This window comes from Oncorhynchus masou, chromosome 10, assembly GCF_036934945.1.
Source record: "Oncorhynchus masou masou isolate Uvic2021 chromosome 10, UVic_Omas_1.1, whole genome shotgun sequence".
Lineage (NCBI taxonomy): Eukaryota > Metazoa > Chordata > Actinopteri > Salmoniformes > Salmonidae > Oncorhynchus > Oncorhynchus masou.
In genome coordinates, this window is record NC_088221.1 from 25355262 (window position 1) to 25376277 (window position 21016).

The 21016-nt window shown below is 42.4% G+C and overlaps 1 protein-coding gene across 1 annotated transcript in view; it reads right to left on the bottom strand.

Moving 5' to 3' along the window:
• Positions 1–12857: 12857 nt before the first annotated feature.
• LOC135547407 (unconventional myosin-XVI-like) overlaps positions 12858–21016 on the bottom strand; it is a 161978-nt gene continuing 153819 nt past the window's right edge. The window contains 1 exon segment of the mRNA XM_064976410.1: positions 12858–16507. Within this exon segment, the coding sequence (XP_064832482.1) occupies positions 16328–16507 (180 nt within the window). The 3' untranslated portion in view covers positions 12858–16327.

The window sequence follows — 21016 nt, forward strand, 5'->3', positions numbered from 1 at the left end:
TTCAGTGCAGCAAACTCACTCCAGAAGTTCAGTGAGGATCTCTGAATGATCCAATATTGACCTAAATGACTAATGATGATAAAAACAATCCACCTGTGTGTAATCAAGTCTCCGTATAAATGCACCTGCACTGTGATAGTCTCAGAGGTCCGTTAAAAGCGCAGAGAGCATCATGAAGAACAAGGAACACACCAGGCAGGTCCGAGATACTGTTGTGAAGAAGTTTAAAGCCGGATTTGGATACAAAAGGATTTCCCAAGCTTTAAACATCCCAAGGAGCACTGTGCAAGCGATAATATTGAAATGGAAGGAGTATCAGACCACTGCAAATCTACCAAGACCTGGCAGTCCCTCTAAACTTTCAGCTCATACAAGGAAAAGACTGATCAGAGATGCAGCCAAGAGGCCCATGATCACTCTGGATGAACTGCAGAGATCTACAGCTGAGGTGGGAGACTCTGTCCATAGGACAACAATCAGTCGTATATTGCACAAATCTGGCCTTTATGGAAGAGTGGCAAGAAGAAAGCCATTTCTTAAAGATATCCATAAAAAGTGTCGTTTAAAGTTTGCCACAAGCCACCTGTGAGACACACCAAACATGTGGAAGAAGGTGCTCTGGTCAGATGAAAACAAAATTGAACTTTTTGGCAACAATGCAAAACGTTATGTTTGGCGTAAAAGCAACACAGCTCATCACCCTGAACACACACCATCCCCACTGTCAAACATGGTGGTGGCAGCATCATGGTTTGGGCCTGCTTTTCTTCAGCAGGGACAGGGAAGATGGTTAAAATTGATGGGAAGATGGATGGAGCCAAATACAGGACCATTCTGGAAGAAAACCTGATGGAGTCTGCAAAAGACCTGAGACTGGGACGGAGATTTGTCTTCCAACAAGACAATGATCCAAAACATAAAGCAAAATCTACAATGGAATGGTTCAAAAATAAACATATCCAGGTGTTAGAATGGCCAATCGAGAATCTGTGGAAAGAACTGAAAACTGCTGTTCACAAATGCTCTCCATCCAACCTCACTGAGCTCGAGCTGTTTTGCAAGGAGGAACGGGAAAAAAATTCAGTCTCTCGATGTGCAAAACTGATAGAGACATACCCCAAGCGACTTACAGCTGTAATCGCAGCAAAAGGTGGCGCTACAAAGTATTAACTTAAGGGGGCTGAATAATTTTGCACGCCCAATTTTTCAGTTTTTGATTTGTTAAAAAAGTTTGAAATATCCAATAAATGTCATTCCACTTCATGATTGTGTCCCACTTGTTGTTGATTCTTCACAAAAAAATACAGTTTTATATCTTTATGTTTGAAGCCTGAAATGTGGCAAAATGTCGCAAAGTTCAAGGGGGCCGAATACTTTCACAAGGCACTGTACCTGCCCCTCTCTCCTCCTTGTTGCTCCCTTGTGGATATTCTATCCCCCTTCCTACCAACAAAACATTTACCCTGCCCCCACCACCAATTGACATTTATCATTGTTACAGCTGTAAATATGTACATGCTTTTATTTTGCATTATTGTTTCATTCACTTCCCTCCTGCTGCTCCCCCTATGGACATTCTACACCCCTCTTTGTTTGACCTGCACTGTTTGATCTCAGAGCACAATCATTTCACTGTACCCTGCGATTACATCTGCGACCCTGTGCATGTGACTAGTACAGTGATCTAATCTAATAATCTAAATCTCCTATCAACATTACTCCTCTCCCCCAACTCATGATTGACAGTGTACAATGGTTGATGTAAGAGCAAACCTTTCAGATTACATCTGATAGTGTAGACGAATATAGAAAGATTATTTAAAGAAGCTATACAGAAGAACAAAGATCTTAACTGTGTCCTTTCTTTGACAATCTGTTTTGCTTGCAAAGCATTTCCTCATTACCATGATTTTATCGAACAAATCCGGCAAAGAAATGCACAATGAATCATATTTCCAATGCATGGGTTCTACTGTAGTAAAATCATGAATCATATTTCCAATGCATGGCTTCTACTGTAGTAAAATCATTAATCATATTTCCAATGCATGGGTTCTACTGTAATAAAATCATGAATCATATTTCCAATGCATGGGTTCTACTGTAGTAAAATCAGTAAAATCATGAATCATATTTCCAATGCATGGGTTCTACTGTAGTAAAATCATGAATCATATTTCCAATGCATGGGTTCTACTGTAATAAAATCATGAATCATATTTCCAATGCATGGGTTCTACTGTAGTAAAATCATGAATCATATTTCCAATGCATGGGTTCTACTGTAGTAAAATCATGAATCCTATTTCCAATGCATGGGTTCTACTGTAGTAAAATCATGAATCATATTTCCAATGCATGGGTTCTACTGTGGTAAAATCTTGCTATATTTTTTCTTTTACAATACCCTGCTGAAAATGTATAATCTGGAATGATTTATGGAATTTCCGCCAGGAATACTACATTGGAATATTGGACATGGAATATAGCACTGTGTGAGTGTGTGTTTGTGTGTGCATTATGATATACCTCATACAGTAAGTCCATATACTGAAATGCCATGGGAAAGAAAAACAACATTGCTATACAAAGGCTACACAGCACGCAATATACTTCCATTTGCCAAGGGAATCATATTGTTATTGAGATGATTTATTATAATTCCCAGAGCAGTTTTTTTCCATATAGTCCCATGTCCTGACTCTCTGAACAGAAAACCAGGAGGAAGCTGACTACCTGAGACATTCCCATTTACTCAGCAACCATTTTAGCTTGACAGTGTAGAGACCATTGGAGGCTGCTGAGGGGAGGATGGCTCATAATAATGGCTGGAATGGAGCCAAAGGAACGGCATCAAACACGTGTGTTCCATGTGGTTGATACCATTCCACTGATTCCGTTTACAGCCATCTCTCTCTCTCTCTCTCTCTCTCTCTCTCTCTCTCTCTCTCTCTCTCTCTCTCTCTCTCTCTCTCTCAGACTGTACTAGACAGCTGCAGGTGTTGTCTCAGACAAGTATGTATCTGCAATCACAGGAACATTCTCCTGTCATGTTTTAGCATCACAGGGTTCCTAGTGTGTGTGTGCATGTTTGAGACATTAGTGTGTGTGTGCATGTTTGAGACATTAGTGTGTGTGTGTGTGTGTGTGTGTGTGTGTGTGTGTGTGTGTGTGTGTGTGTGTGTGTGTGTGTGTGTGTGTGTGTGTGTGTGTGTGCCTGGTCAGCAGTATAGAATCTCATTAAGTGCTGTGTTAATTAGCTTCAGCATCAGACTCTCCCTCTCTGTTTTCAGACCTGCTGACCAAATGAAGGATGGATGAAAAATGAGTATTTGCTGTGATTCTACCATTCCAGTAGAGGTTAGGAGTGTAGCACAGGTTCATCTGTTTCCACTGTGCAGTCTTTGATTTATCACTCTGTTTTCCTATCTGAAAAGCACAAGAAAGCTCTGCATTGACATACATTATATCAAGACAGGGGGAGGGGAGGGTTGGATTTGTGTTGATGGGTGTGTAGGCAGTTAGGGGATACATGTGTGTGTGTGAGGGTGGGGGGAGTGTGTGTGTAGAATGTTGTTGGGTGTGTTTTATAAGGGTATGTCTGGGTGTGGGGAGGGGATATTGGAGGAGTGCGTGAGTCTGTTTGTGTGTAGAGTGTCGGGGGGAAGTGTCTTCTTGTGTCTGTCTGTATGTGTCTGCGTCTCTGTGTCTACTGTAGCAGTCTGGTCCGTGTTGATGGATCTGTCTGGAGAGACGGCCCTGCTAGTCTCTAGTTGAAAATTGAGAAAGTGTTGAGATGAAATGATTGATTTCCACCACACTGCTCTCCAAAGCAACACACTAGGTGGCCCGTAGGTTTTGGGGAAATGGGAAGAGAAGAAACGAGAACTGGGTTAGTGGAGGGACGGAGGGACGAAGGGAATGAGGGACGGATGGAGAAGGGAGTCTGTGTATGGTGATGGGCGTGAAAGGTGTGTGTGCGTTTGGGGGGAGGGGGACTGAAAAGGGCAGTAAACGTGGGGTGGAGAGGTGGACATTAATGTGCCTCTATAAAGGGGTTGATGGGGTGGGGCCTATAACCCTAAACCTCTTATAGATCCTGTACGTACACTACTTTCAACACAGCATCTCCAAGCAAAATCTATTGAACAATCCAGATGAACAGCAGTGAAATGCGCCAGTAGCCAGATAGCTTGCAAACTGGCACACCAGTAAACCCTGAAACCAGTTACACGAGTAAACCCTGAAACCAGTTACACCAGTAAACCCTGAAACCAGTTACACGAGTAAACCCTGCAACCAGTTACACCAGTAAACCCTGAAACCAGTTACACGAGTAAACCCTGAAACCAGTTACACCAGTAAACCCTGAAACCAGTTACACCAGTAAACCCTGCAACCAGTTACACCAGTAAACCCTGAAACCAGTTACACCAGTAAACCCTGAAACCAGTTACACCAGTAAACCCTGCAACCAGTTACACCAGTAAACCCTGAAACCAGTTGCACGAGTAAACCCTGAAACCAGTTACACCAGTAAACCCTGCAACCAGTTACACCAGTAAGCCCTGAAACCAGTTACACCAGTAAACCCTGAAACCAGTTACACCAGTAAACCCTGAAACCAGTTACACCAGTAAACCCTGAAACTAGTTACACCAGTAAACCCTGCAACCAGTTACACCAGTAAACCCTGAAACCAGTTGCACGAGTAAACCCTGAAACCAGTTACACCAGTAAACCCTGCAACCAGTTACACCAGAAAACCCTGCAACCAGTTACACCAGTAAACCCTGAAACCAGTTGCACGAGTAAACCCTGAAACCAGTTACACCAGTAAACCCTGAAACCAGTTACACCAGTAAACCCTGAAACCAGTTACACCAGTAAGCCCTGAAACCAGTTACACCAGTAAACCCTGAAACCAGTTACACCGGTAAACCCTGAAACCAGTTGCACCGGTAAACCCTGAAACCAGTTACACCAGTAAACCCTGAAACCAGTTACACGAGTAAACCCTGAAACCAGTTACACCGGTAAACCCTGAAACCAGTTACACCAGTAAACCCTGAAACCAGTTACACCGGTAAACCCTGAAACCAGTTACACCAGTAAACCCTGAAACCAGTTGCACCGGTAAACCCTGAAACCAGTTACACCGGTAAACCCTGAAACCAGTTACACCAGTAAACCCTGAAACCAGTTACACCAGTAAACCCTGAAACCAGTTACACCGGTAAACCCTGAAACCAGTTACACCAGTAAACCCTGAAACCAGTTACACCGGTAAACCCTGAATCCAGTTACACCAGTATCCCTGAAAACATTTACACCAATAAACCCTGAAACCATTTACACCAGTAAACCTTGAAACCATTTACACCAGTAAACCCTGAAACCAGTTGCACCGGTAAACCCTGAAACCAGTTACACCAGTAAACCCTGAAACCAGTTACACGAGTAAACCCTGAAACCAGTTACACCGGTAAACCCTGAAACCAGTTACACCAGTAAACCCTGAAACCATTTACACCGGTAAACCCTGAAACCAGTTACACCAGTAAACCCTGAAACCAGTTGCACCAGTAAACCCTGAAACCAGTTACACCGGTAAACCCTGAAACCAGTTACACCAGTAAACCCTGAAACCAGTTACACCAGTAAACCCTGAAACCAGTTACACCGGTAAACCCTGAAACCAGTTACACCTGTAAACCCTGAAACCAGTTACACCAGTAAACCAGTAAACCCTGAAACCAGTTACACCAGTAAACCCTGAAACCAGTTACACCGGTAAACCCTGAAACCAGTTACACCAGTATCCCTGAAAACATTTACACCAATAAACCCTGAAACCATTTACACCAGTAAACCTTGAAACCATTTACACCAGTAAACCCTGAAACCAGTTACACCAGTAAACCCTGAAACCATTTACACCGGTAAACCCTGAAACCAGTTACACCGGTAAACCCTGAAACCATTTACACCAGTAAACCCTGAAACCAGTTACACCAGTAATCCCTGAAACCAGTTAAATACAAATACTTTTTTCCCTCACTGTATGGCCAAATCCACAAGACAGGGTTGATGGAAACATAGAAGTACAGTAATCAATCCTTTGTTTTGCTTTTTACAGTAAGCCAGGTGAGGAACACTGCAGTGATGTTTTACAGTAAGCCAGGTGAGGAACACTGCAGTGATGTTTTACAGTAAGCCAGGTGAGGAACACTGCAGTGATGTTTTACAGTTAGCCAGGTGAGAAACACTGCAGTGATGTTTTACAGTAAGCCAGGTGAGGAACACTGCAGTGATGTTTTACAGTAAGCCAGGTGAGGAACACTGCAGTGATGTTTTACAGTAAGCCAGGTGAGGAACACTGCAGTTGATGTTTTACTGTAGTTTTTCTTTTTTGTAGCTAATTATTTTTGCTTTGATTCAAAGAAACCTATGTTATGATTTTATTGCATTTCATCAATAAATGTCATATTTTGTTCAATGATTCCACTGTGTCTGTAGTATTCTCTCTACTAGTCATTTTACATTGATGTATTTACGTGTAGTAGCATAATGAAACATGTATCACATATTTTGTATTACAATATTTAATGATTGTACGAACAATTTCACAGTGAAACTATCGGTATGGGTGATCTAAATGAATGTTCATATGGTATTTCATGATAAATTAGTTATTTGAACCAATGATTCTGCAAGAGCAAGGTTTCTTTAAAGATATGAATGCACAATGCAATGTTTTGAACATTGGAAAGCCTGTGTTACAAGTGATGACCGTTTTGAGTTTTGTGTCTAGAGTTTTGAAAAATGACCACAAGGTTCTGAAATTAGTGCCAAAGTGATTGTAAAAAAACTGTACTGATGTTTCAAGAAAAACAGACTGGTTTTGATCCAGCATCCGTGTTAGTCAGAGAAAACACTTCTTAATCAAACAGGATAGAAACACGTTATGCAAATATGGCAAGTGTGAATCCCACAGTTTCCCTGTGCAAGCATAGTGATTTCTGACAACATACATGGCAACTGTTGCCCTTCATTGAATCTGCCTCAGGTACATCTAAAAGCCGTTAGAAATATGTAACATTTCTTCCTGGGAAAATCCTCTAGAGGGAAGTCATTTCTCCAGTCAAACACAAAGTGCATAATAGATCCTCTGTGATGCTAGATCCTTAGGATCTGAGAAGGGCATATTCATGTGCTCCGTTTGTGTTCTATTCTATTCTATTCTCACATGAACATGTAATGTAGTGTGTGTGTGTTGGGGGGGCACGGCCATCTGCGGGTGGTCCTCTCTAAGGGGAAAGGATGGCCCTGTTGTGACACAGTGATGATACAATAGGGACAGTTTTCACCACACACCTATTACCCTGAGTGGTGTCATGTCACAATCATCACTATCATCTTCGTCACACTCTCCTCCCAGGCCAAAGTGGGCCATCCATCCGATACAACCTATACACACACTTCTACACCAGCATGGTCTGGGTGAAAACTACTCCTCGAAGTAGTCCTTGGGGGTGATGGAGTGACCCAGGGGACTTGGGGAATGTATGGCAAAGGTGACTGACATGCAAGAATACGCACGTAGTCAGTAACCCCCACCCTCTGTAGCTCTCCAGTAATTTAGTCATCCAGACTAAATGACTGGATGACTCCTCTGCCATAGTCAAACTGGGGATAAATCAGGAGGTGAAGCTAGCCCATAAGGCTTCAGCTCTGGGCTAGAGGAGAGGATATTGGTTAGGGCATGGAGGGGGATAAACAGTATGTGTGTTTGGGACATTGTTTTTGTGATAGTATTACGGGGTTGATGAAAAGTGTGTGTGTGTGTGTGTGTGTGTGTGTGTGTGTGTGTGTGTGTGTGTGTGTGTGTGTGTGTGTGTGTGTGTGTGTGTGTGTGTGTGTGTGTGTGTGTGTGTGTGTGTGTGTGTGTGTGTGTGTGTGTGTGTGTGTGTGTGTGTGTGTGTGTGTGTGTGTTTACTTGCTGATGTTGTGGTCAAATTAAGGTGAAGGGACAAGCACAGGTCACAATCCTTGTTAGATGGAGGGCTGAATTGTGTTCCTGCCCTTCTCCCCTCCTCTTCTTCCCCACCCCCTCACTGTCAATACAGCAGACAAATGTCTGGTGTTTTTAGCTCTCAGTGCTCAGTGTAAGTACTTGTGTGAGATACCACTCCATTCCAGAAATTATGAGCCGTCCTCCCCTCACCAGCCTCCTGTGTTGTTTGTGTGTATGTTTGTGAGAGAGAGACTGCGTGTGTGTTCCTAATGATAACCTAAAAAAAGGTTTATGGATTTTTCCAGGGACTTTTCCTGTTTACCCTCATTCAGTGTGTCCCTGAACAGTACATCAAATGCTACCTCCTTCCTCCCTCCCCCTTCACTGTCTCTCTCCCTCTCTTCAGGGAACAACAAAGAAAACAACAGCTAGACACTTAACTAACCCCACTTGACCCTACCCCTCCCCGCCCGCCCGCCCGTCCACACACACACACACTCCTCTAAATGTCGTCTGCCCACTGCTCCTGAAGGTAAACACCGGCAAAGGTTTCTTTGCTTGTAAAAAACACCTATAGGACAGCACAGAGCAAACGAAGACTTGCACACACTCTGAGCTGATGCCCCATGGTAGAGTAATACTTACATTCCTTCCACGCTACTCTTGCTTGTTTGCATATAAACTCTTAGACAAAAAGGTTCTATTTAGAATCTAAAAGGGTTCTTCAGTTGTCCCCATAGGAGAACCCTTTGAACAACCCTTTTTTGGTTCCAGGTAGAACTTTTGGGTTCCATGTAGAACCCTTTCCACAGAGGGTTCTACATGGAACCCAAAAGGGCTCTATTGGGACCAAAAAGGTTCTCCAAGGTACCCTAAAGGGTTCTGCTATGGGGACAGCCGAATAACCTTGTTTCTAAGAGTGTACTGAGATATGCAAATAAGTCTCAATGTGGGAGGCAAACCGCAGTCTCTTCCACTTGCCTGCTGTGACCTGAATGTGCATCAGAACCTACCTGCATCTCAAATACCTGGCAGGTCGCTCACTTATCCCTGTAAATGTCACCATCAGAAAGAGAGACTCTCCAGGCAATGCTGATAGTATAGAAGCCTGGCAGCTGGGGGAGAGGGATGGCTACTCAGGCAAATGTCATGTATAATAATCTGTGAATGAATGTGTTGCAGGGGAAATCCCTTCTTTCCATCGTAACCGCAGGGAAAACAGCTCCTTCTGAGCAAATATACAGAGCACGCTCTCTCTATGTCTCCCTTCTCTCACCATCACTCTGCTGTTTTTGGGTTGCGCGTTTCATCACAATATTGCTTTGAATGTTTGTTTTAGGACTGATGGCCAACTGAACATTCTACTTAATACATCCTTCGTAAGCAGTGATGAAGATTTGGTCTAAAGTGCATTACTGTGCTTTGAAAACACAATGCCATTTCTGAAGAAGGTAAATTGTTAGTAGCAAAATCATTTTTCATAATTTTGATGTCACTAGATTGACTTTTATTGCAATATAACATTAGCTGGCTAGTTAAGACTGAGGGGAGACAACCAGTTTTTAGATTGCTAAAGTTAGGATTTCTAGCTTCCGTTCAGTCATTAGCCCCTGTTGTACTTTTGGATATCAATGTGGCTGCGGCGTCTGCAGAACGTTGATAACAATGGCAAAGAGGTGCAACCAATGAATAGGCTTCACATACAAATGCATTTATGTACAGTACACATGCTAGAACCATACAGACATGTACACAATAATAATCATGGCGCCAGAGGGAATGGAATATATTTTACGGGCTTCCGACCAATTGTGCCTGTTTTACATATTTTTTTGAGCTGATCTTTTAACGTTTTTTGCACATAATGTTTCTGCCATCGTATCCTATGACAGAACAGCTGTCACTAACCTCCATTTGGACAAGGACTTCTACTTCAATGAGTCTGAGAAAAAATACGTTGATTATCGCGGGCCAGGGCCAAATCCTCAAAGGAGGAGGACAAGCCTCTATAGAGGCCGGTGTGCTGGATACCTGATGAGACTACATCAGAGAGTGGATAAATTGCCTCTACCCACACTTCTATTGGCGAACATGCAATCACTAGAGAATAAACTGGAAGAGCTCTGTTCGAGACAATCATATCAATGTGATCTGAGGAACTGTAATATCCTATGTTTCTCTGAGTCGTGGCCGAACAAGGGCGGTAAAAATAAAGCGAGCAGTTTTGTCTATACATCGGCAGGACAGAGCAGCTGCATTGGGGAAGCTCAGAGGAGCATGTGTTTGCCTTTTTGTTAACAACTGGTGCAGAATCTCCAGTATTAAGGAAGCCTCGAGGTTCTGCTTGCCTGAGTTGGAATACCTGTAGACCACACTATTTACCAAGAGAGTTTTCATTTATATTTTTTGTAGCTGTCTATTTACCACAAGAAAGCGATGCTGGCACCCAGACCGCACTCAACAACCAGTATAGGGCCACAAGCAAACAAGAAAATGCTCCCCTCTTGTACTCCCTGTATGGTGCCAAGACAACAACCTCTCCCTCAATGTCAGCAAGACAAAGGAGCTGATCGTGGACTACAGGAATTTGAGTGCTGAGAATACCCCTATCGAGGCTGTTGTGGAACAGCTCGAGAGCTCCAAGTTCCTCGGTTTCTACATCACTAAGGAATTATCATGGTCCACACACTCAACACAGTCGTGAAGAGGGTATGACACTGCCTCTTCCCCCTCAGGAGGCTGAAAAGATTTGGTATGGGCCCTCAGATCCTCAAAAAGTTCTATAGCTGAACTGTTGAGAGCATCTTGATTGGCTGCATCACTGCTTGGTATGGCAACTGTTATTTATCTGACCGCAAGGCGCTACAGAGGATTGTGCGTACGGCCCAGTACATCCCTGGGGCCTTGCTTCCTGCCATCCAGGACCTCTATACCAGGCGGTGTCAGAGGAGGGCCCGAAAAATGGTCAAAGACTCCTGCCACCGAATTCATAGACTGTTCTCTCTGCTAGCACACAGCAACATCCCTGGGGCCGTGCTTCCTGCCATCCAGGACCTCTATACCAGGCGGTGTCAGAGGAGGGCCCGAAAAATGGTCAAAGACTCCTGCCACCGAAGTCATAGACTGTTCTCTCTGCTACCACACAGACTTGGTGTACCAATGCACCAAGTTTGGAACCAACAGAACCCTGAACAGCTTCTACCCTAAAGTTATACTGCTAAATAGTTGGTTAAATAGTTAACCAATAGCTACACGGAAAATCTGCATTGACTCTTTTTACACATCTCTTTTGACTCACATATCCTGCTGTTACTGTTTATCCCTTTTACCTATCAATCAAATGTATTTCTAAAGCCCTTTTTTACATCAGCAGATGTCACAAAGTGCTATACAGAAACCCAGCCTAAAACCCCAAACAGCAAGCATTGCAGATGTAGAGTACATGCCTAGTCACTTTATCCCTACCTATATGTACATATCTACCTCAATTAACTCGTACCATTGCACATCGGCTCGGTATTGGTACCCCGTGTATATAGCCAAGTTATTGTTACTCATTGTGTATTAATTACTTGCATTACCATTTCATTTCATACCATTTATCTTTTTTCTTTCTCTGCATTGTTGGGACGGGCCTGTAAGTAAATCTTTCACTGTTAGTCTACATCTGCTGTTTATAAAGCATATGAAAAATAAAATTAATTTTGATTTGAATATGCACACACTTTTATGTGTGTGTGAGACATGCTGTGAGAAAACAGGTGATCAGTTCACAACCTTGTTTGTTTTTCTCATATTTACGCTCCCGGACAATAAGGACCTATATTACACAAGCAGCTACACATTACCACAAACATCCTCTGTTAACACCGCCTAGTCAGGCTGTGTGTGTATGTGTGTCCGTTTGTACCTGTGTGGGCGTGTGGATGTGTGTACCTGTTAACAGAATTGTAAATACACGGCTGCCTTTGATGTTCATTGAACAGTTTTCAATGCAGTGTTGAGTTCCCATGAATACTTGAGGCAATGCCTCACTTGACCTGAGGAGAGATGGCAATGTGGGCATGTGCCTGTGTGACAGTGTGAGTGTGTGTGTGTGTGTGTGTGTGTGTGTAACTGAGTGTGTATTTCTGGCATCCTTTAACGGGTAATGACGCTGATGGCCTGCAGAAAACCACAAATGACTTGCATGCTGGTGGATGTGTCACGACGTGCTAATCTGTCTTTCACCTTCTGTAATGTATACACAACAATGAGCTGGTTAATATTTTCATGGTGGAGGGTCTGCCTACACACACACAAACAAGTACATGGATTCAAACAAGGGAGCAGGTGCTCACGTGCACAAAGACACCCACACCACAGAGAATTCATAGATATACAATACACAAACATATGTAGCAACACCCAAACACACACAATCCTGAGGCTACGGTTGAGGACAGGAACAAGTACAAGAAGTCCCACTATGACCTCCGCAGAGTCATCAAACGAGCAAAAGGACAATATAGGAATAAGCTGGAATCATATTACACAGCCAAATAGGTGAACTCTTCCCTTATCCCGAAATGCTCCAGGGTCGATGTCAATAATGGCTGTTCCCTGGCCTTGAACACACTCTCCGAGGGTGTCTCATTGGGAGTGGGATATGCAACAAAAATACATTTCCATTTCACACCACACACCACCTATTTGTCCACACACACACACACACACACACACACACACACACACACACACACACACACACACACACACACACACACACACACACACACACACACACACACACACACACACACACACACACACACAGGGATAGAGATAGAGGACAAGGGAATGGGCACAATTGTGCTTTATTGCTGTACAGGTATTTATAAAACATTGGAAACAAAACATGAAACAACACATATATAATTCAGATTTTCCACAAACACAATGTATGCAGGTAAAATATACTGTATGTCTGTCAAAAAGAAGGGGAAGAAAACAACAACTATGAAAACAAGGCTGTGATATGACTATGTGCTAAAATATGTATCATTGAAATACTGTACATGGACTGAGAACAGTAAAATGCCCCTTCTGCACTGGCTTTAGCACCAGACATCTGGTCTAGGAACCTTATGACAAAGAGAGGGAGACCTGACTATGAATGAAAAATGGCAGTATCTAGTTCTTTAGATCAGTTGTGAAGTCAGAAAACACATTGGGGATCGGGGTTGGGGGACATATGTGTGTAGCTTTCACTGTATTTTAAGGTTTCCTTTGGAAGGGGAAACATGGTAGGGTGACAAGCGCATAGGAGACATGACAGTGTGAAATGGCAGTGTGACATGGCAGTGTGACATGGCAGTGTGAGACAGTGCAGTGATTCACAGTGTGAAGGGTAAAAGTATATTCAAATATCAAGCGTTAACTGCCGTGCATCGGTGGGTAAGAGGAAATGATGAGTGGTCAGATCATGCAGAGAGACAAAGAACTAACATCCTGTCTGAAATGCCTTAAAAAAGTATGCATACCTCTTCATTCATGTTTTCACTGCTTCACTAAATCATTCATAGTAGTATGGGATAAATAGACACAATACAAAACAGGACGAACCTTAACCCTGTTTAGTGGTGGACCTCAGCACATCGGAGTAGGAGTGGTACACCTACCTATATGAAGTGATTTGTTTTGTGTGTAGGATACTGGTATTGACTGGTACTGTCTCAATGAAAGTAGTGTATACTGTGTGCACTGTGGCAGCTCTGTCCAATAGTCATATGTACATGATGTAGAACTACAATATGACCAACTGTATTGTTCTATCCAGACGTGTTGTTTCACCTCCGTTCCAATCCTAAAGCATCGTCCAATCACATATAGACATGGTATCTTAACACTATCACTTTGAAATAGTGTATTCCATTGTCGTTAGCAGAGCTTGGGTGTTCAGAAGGTCTGGTTAAGTGGTTCACTCCTAGTCAATGCTTGATGTGATCTTCGCCCAATTTCTGTAGAAAATGTAGTGTTTCTTATCACATACACACACTCACACACGGCTCAATCAACAACCAAGGACGCGCTAGTGATGGCGCTGCTAATACCTAATACAGGATCAATCAGACTGTTGAAGGGTGATCAGTGTAAATGAGAAATCAATCAGAGCTATTGATACTTCCTGGCTTTTACAGTCAAACCAATCTTCTAAGAACCAACGGCTTGCAGAGGCACACCCATCCAATTTACCATGGTCAGATTACCCCCCCCAATCATAACCGTAACCATTAGGGGGATGTTAAAATATCTGATCCTATATCAGTGGTTAGGGGCAACTTTTAGCTACTCCTTTACGATGTGGAAACCCTACCAAACATCAATATTGTGCAATTTATCATCCAAACAACCATCAGACAAATGATGGAAACCTCAGTCTTTCGCCACTGTAATATTGTCTTACAATGGTGTCGCAGGGAAACAAACAAACAAACTAAATAAATACAGTATAAAGAAGTTTCATAGTAGTAGACAATCATTCCGCAAAAAAAGGTGTTCACATTATAAAATAAACCTATTCTCTTTGCCTCAGTCATTGCATTAAACCCAAGACAATCATATAATTCTCCGTCTGCCATATAGACAATTCTCCAAATCCCTTTCCATCTTCCCATTTCTGTGCTATTCTGATATAGTAAATTAAAACATTTGACAATTAAACATAGGCCATTATTTACAGGGAGGTTACCCTGGCAATGCCCTCTGACCCCTACAGTATCTTGGAGGGGGTGTTGGGATATTGCAGGGTTTGGGAGGGAAATAAAGAGAGTGATTGAGGACGATGGGGTAGCTTTACATGAGAACTCTGTTGTGCTCCAGTTGCATCCTTGAAATGTACAGAAAAGTGTACAGGCTCCTAACATTGATTTACACAAGATAGAACATATCAAATGGGACGCTAATATGAAGAAAGTACCATTGTGGTTCAGAGCTTATTTCTCTGAGATGTTTGTAGAATAAGTCTAGATAAGCAGTTAATTGAGGGACTGCGACAGATAGTTGTGCGTTGGTCATCTACACTGTTCTTTATTCAGTCTGTTTGTGTGCTCTACACAAACACATCAGTAAAATACATCAGCCATAGCTGAGGTTGACTGGCCTAGAGTCCCGTTGTATGGCACTAAGCCCAGTAAAAACCTTACAGGACATTGATACAATCTGATCACAGGTGATCTAGCTACATGAACTAGCTACTATGGCCTTCGTTGTAAAATACAGCTCTGCTATTGTCTTGCCAAGTCAGTAATATCTGCCATTGTTTTGTTTTTTTTACTGTTGTGGATGTTCCGTTCGCGCTAAAGCGAAAGGCTGTTGGCTAGCTGGGGATGAAACAAGTGCACCATGGGATATCGCTGAGGTTTCCCTGACCCCTGAACTCTGAGCTATTGTTGCCAGGGTTACAGAAGCACCTAAAGCACCTTGTAGCGTGAGGCTAAAGCGGTAGCTGATACCTGAAGGAGTCCAGAAGACTAGAGACAGGAGTTTTCCCTGGTCAGATCACATGGTCAGGAAAACCTCCTGGTCCTAGAGATGATAACTGGTCTGTAAGCCAGAGCAGTGAGGTTTAACACAGGAGATGTTTAAAGGCCTTGGCTCGCTTGTAAACTTCAGACATGTCTGGAGGGAAGGGTACACACATGTTCTGTTGTGCCCATAGGCACAGATCTAGGATCAACTTACCTTCCCCATCAGCATCAGAGGGTAAAGACAAAAGCAGACCCTAGATCAGCGTCTAGGCCGGGGCAGCTTCATCCTAGTGCGCATCACACACCTGACACATATAACATCACACAGAGTGACATCAGCACCATGTTTTGGGGTTTGGGGTTTGGGCTGGGAGATGTTGCGTAAGCAGTAACTGCATGGTAGGCTTTGATAGAGAGAGAACGTGCACCATATTTACTACAGACAGAAAACACATAGGCAAACCTCATTCCACATAGCAACTATTGTATGTACAGTCCTCTCCTCTGTTAGCCTACATCCAGCTTGTTAGAGAGAGTGAGAGAGAGAGAGAGAGAGAGAGAGAGAGAGAGAGAGAGAGAAGATAAAATGGATCCTGATTGCAGCTCTATTCCCTTTCTCCCTCCTTTATCTGTTAATGCTCTTGTGGGTTGGGCAGTCCTAGCCAATGAAATGCCTCTCTCTCAGACCTGTCCTTTGCCGAATGGGGTGGCAGACATGGGCAGGAGGGCGTGGCAGGAGGCAGACAAGAAAGGCAGTGTGAGACATGGAAAGTGGGCATATCCCAGGTTGGACATCCTCCCACTATGGAGAAGACTTCCTATTAGCCCTGACCAGTGTGGTGGGTGGGGTTTGTGGTGTTCCGTTGACGTCCCGTTGGTGCCTCCAGCCGGCCCGCCCCTCACACAGCGCCCTGCGCCAGCGGAGCAACTCCCCCAGGGTGGCGGCCTCGTCCCCCCCACATCCACGTAGGTGCTGGATCACCTGGCGGAAGGAGAGGGGTTAATTAAATCATGTAAAAATGTACTAATGATCTCCTATCAATCTCATCCTAGAGAAATCAATAAAAAGACAGCATAGAGTACAATACAGTAAACTACATATAGCCAGGGTGAGTATGAGTAAGATGCGGAGGGGTCTGTAATGACCAGCAGTGGAGTAATAGAGGAGGATAGGAAAGACCAAAAAAACTAATTTTATCTCATATCTCAATGGGTCTCTAAAAGAGCTGGAGGAATACCTCTGACATATCTATCATATTCATATCCTGATCATGATCTGGTTGGCGCAAGCCTCCACATCAGCTGAGGAGAAATAGGTCACACCGCAAGAGTAATCTGGGCCTGATCCATCATTCTGAAAGCAGCCATAATCATTGAGTTGATTCCCTCTCTGTTCACTCTCAGTGGGCCAGTTCCTTTCTAGGCCTGTTAGAATGTAGGCAGAGGAAATAAACCTGTGTTCATCAACTGTGGCCCACTTATATATCAACACTAACAGGGATGAAGGTGTGTGTGTGTGTGTTTGTGAGCTGGCAATGGGCTCTGACAGGATGGTGGCATGAAGCAGCAACTCCTCACATACTTGCTTCGCCCATAAACCCCCCACCCCCCACCCTCCCGTCAGTGTCTGTCCAGCACGTCATCAGTCACCAGCCAGTCAATACGCAGACAGATCAATCAGACAAGAATTCCAATCATCCACAGCCACTTAATGCCAGCGACCGACTAGCGAACAACTGATTGTTGCTAAGGGCAGAAACTGAAACTCCTCATATAGCTTTATCACTGTATAAGGGTTTTCAATGTAGTGGAGAAGTGTCCAAAAATGTTTGATCTCACCCCTTTCCCCTGGTTACAAACCCACTGTTTCACTGACTTGGGTATAGAAGTGAACCTGTTGCGTTACTGCAGTAAACAGAAGCTAAGATACAGACATGCACACAGTCTGTGTTGTGGTTAAGCTATTGCTGCTATGCTGATGATGTTGAGGTGATGGCGATTCCTGTCTGTGTTTTCCATCTCTGTTCTGTTCAGAAGGGGAGCAGAGCGTCACAGCTAAATAAAACCACAGCAGGGACTCATACCGCAACATTTTCCCTGCACTACGCCAAGCACACAGTACAGCACTGACGTACTCTAGGAATCCAGGCCACACACACAAACGCACGCATGCATGCACGCACAGACACACACACACACACAAATGCACAGTAATGCGCGCACACATTGACAGACATATCCACACACATATATTGATAGCCTGTACCAGCACAGTGCTCAGTGACCTAATCTATAATTTACACATCCCTGCCAGGCTATTCTGAGCCATGATGCCAGGAACACCGGCTACTGGAACAGCAGACATGTACACTGTGTCCTACTGTCGTATGCACGTTAGGGCTGGGTGATATGGACAAAATATCATATCACAACAATTTTGACGGTATTTGTCTGTATTTTATGTCTTTGAATAATAAAAGTTCTAAATATGCTTTATGAGTAGTTCATGACACTAGGGTGGCAATGCATAAATTATAAGTGACTTCAATGGGCGTTTCTCCATTTATCGTGTTCAATCCAACTCCAAACAAAAACGTGTTTATTTTTTCATCAATTTCTGCATTTCCTGTACTTTTATTGTAATTTCAACACTGTGCCATGCAGCATGATATGGGCAAAAAAAATATAGGCCGAGTTAATTGTTAGCTTTTGGGATCATGGAAATACAATGATTATTCTAATTTTACAGTTAGAATATAGTGGGTAGCACCTTGAACACATTGTTGTTTGACATTACAACAAATTAATAAACAGGATAAAAACTAAAGTGTTAGTAAGTGTTTCGAGGTGACCCTAATTAGATGTTATATGACATGTTTTCTTACTTCATGTAGCTAGTTAGCCAACATATTGATGTTTCACTTATTCCTCTGATTAGATACTGTTGCACAAACATGTTTATCAAGGCCTACACCAGCACTGGTACCAGGTAGCGTTAGCTAGCTAGCTACGTTTGCGCTAAGTACATTTATAAACTAACTAGCGATTAGCATTAGCGGCTAACACGAACTATTTTAGCAACACCTTGCTAAGAAAAGACAAACTATCAGATAGTAGTTTGCAGACAGCAAGACACACAAACGAATAATGTATAGAACGCTTGTGGAACGCAGCATGTCACCAACATTGTTACATTCATCTGACCATGGAGAGTGAACGGCAAGAAAGTGCTTGTGACTCAGTGATCAAGCAACTGCTCCCTCCTTGAGTGAGCGGGGGCAGGGCTTGGTGTGGTTAGCGGCATGCAGCAGCAGCAGGAGAGGGAGAGAGATGACTAGTAGTAGCAAACAGAGTAAACTATAAAAATGGATATTAAACGCACCGAAGTAGCGTATCACAGTTAACAAAGAAACCATTGAAATACCATTATAGAAGTAAAAGTACAAAAAACTCAAACCGGTCTGTTCATCAATACCGATATATAGTAAATTACGGTATACCACTCCGCCCTAATGCGCATGCACGTGCGTGAGCACGCACAAGATAGAGATGCATGAGGACACATGAACAGACAAACAAACCCAATGGCATTATGCTATTCACAAAGACACATTCATTAGTCCACAGTGACGGATTGTGATTCTATGACTCTCTCTACTCCTTAATGAGTGACATCAACCACATCTGGTAGTCTGATGTTACAGTAGCCATGGTAAAGATGATGCAATTAATTTCCCCTACACACAGACAGACAGACAGACAGACAGACAGACAACTCATTCCTCTATTGGTAGAATATTAAGTAATTTCGTTTTTCAAATGAGACAAATGATAAATTGCCACAACTGACAAGCACACATACAAACATGTTAAATTGAACACACACCCATACACTCAGACAGACACGCACACATGACTGCAAGTGCACGAACACACACACACTCTCTCATTCTCTCTCTATATTTCTCTCTCTTGCTCTCTTAAATGACTCCTCCCCTGGCGAGAGACGGGTATAAAGCAATATGGTAATCGTATGGTAATGATATGGTAATAAAATTATAATCTGGGATGAACAGTGGTCATTCTCAGCTGTCAATCAAAGGTTAGGGGTGGCCAACTCCCACTGGGATAAAACACTGGGGAAGCAGTTTAGAACAGAAAAGCCATGGGGAGAAATCAGAAAGAACAACATAGACCAGTACACATCAACTGATAGGTTTAACAGTAAAATAGGTTGAACAGTGTTTTTTATTTACCTAGCCATTTTATGTGCTTGTATCTCAGGGATTCTTAAAAGTTGGGAAAATCATTGTCCGGCAGGGAAATTTTATTTTTATAGTTGGAAAAAAAAAATCATGATTGTTGCTTAAAATGCATATTATGGGGAATTTTATTTAATAACATTTATTTAATTAGATATTTTTTGTAATTTTCAAAATATTTTCAATATTATTAATTTCCATGTCGGCTCTGTGCCAGGAAATGCGCTTGTCCAGAGCAAAGGACCACAATTTCAAACTCCCCCAAAAAGTGTTTAAAATTCTAAAAACAGTCAAAAAATAATACTGACTGATAAAGGATCTCATGTAGTTTCTTGCAATAGCCCCAATAGCCCTCTGTGATTCCTAAATGAATCAAAAATGTGCAGGGTCAGTTAAACTATGACAACCTGTTCTTCATCTCCTGATAACATGTAGCACATGGAGACAATGCATGGTCCTGAAAGTCCTCTACTTTTGATTGATTTAAACAAACAATACTGAAATCACCATGGTCACAACCATAATCTGTCAACTCCAATCATCCTTATAGATTAAGATAGAATATGATTTACGGTTCAGCTATGTTACATTTAATTAGGTTTTAGAGTCAAAAAGCAACTGAGGAAAAACTAAATTGATACTAATTTGTCAACTCCGTAAGATTTAGTCTAACATCAACTCCATCAGAGTGCTGTAAAATCTGATAGAATGGTTATTCTTATTGGGGATTTTTAAATGAATAATTTTCCACATTTTCCAAATGTTTATAATAAACATATTTCTAGAGGCAAAAATCAGTTTTGAGTATCAGTTGTCAACTCAGAGGCTTGTCAACTCTGTCACTGATTGCTAACACCCCTACGATCAATAAATATTCCAATCACTGTTCTGCAACATATGCTTAAACTATTGAAGTATTTGCTGTGCTAGAACTAAGGGATAATTGCTTTATGAATGATGTTATATGTTATGAATCTAGAAAAACATACCAAAATGCTATCGAAATTAGCCCTGAAGCATTATATAGTGCTATAAAACAAAACAAAAAGAGGTTTGGAGATTTGTATTACATATTTGAATAATCTGATGTTAGAATGAAACAATGACATCAATCCAGTTTATTGCATTTTATAAAAAATAAACAATCCTTGATGTGTATTTGCTATACCGTATATATCTGTATCTAAATCCAACAAACTCAACTCTGGACCTCAAAGCCAGTTTCACTG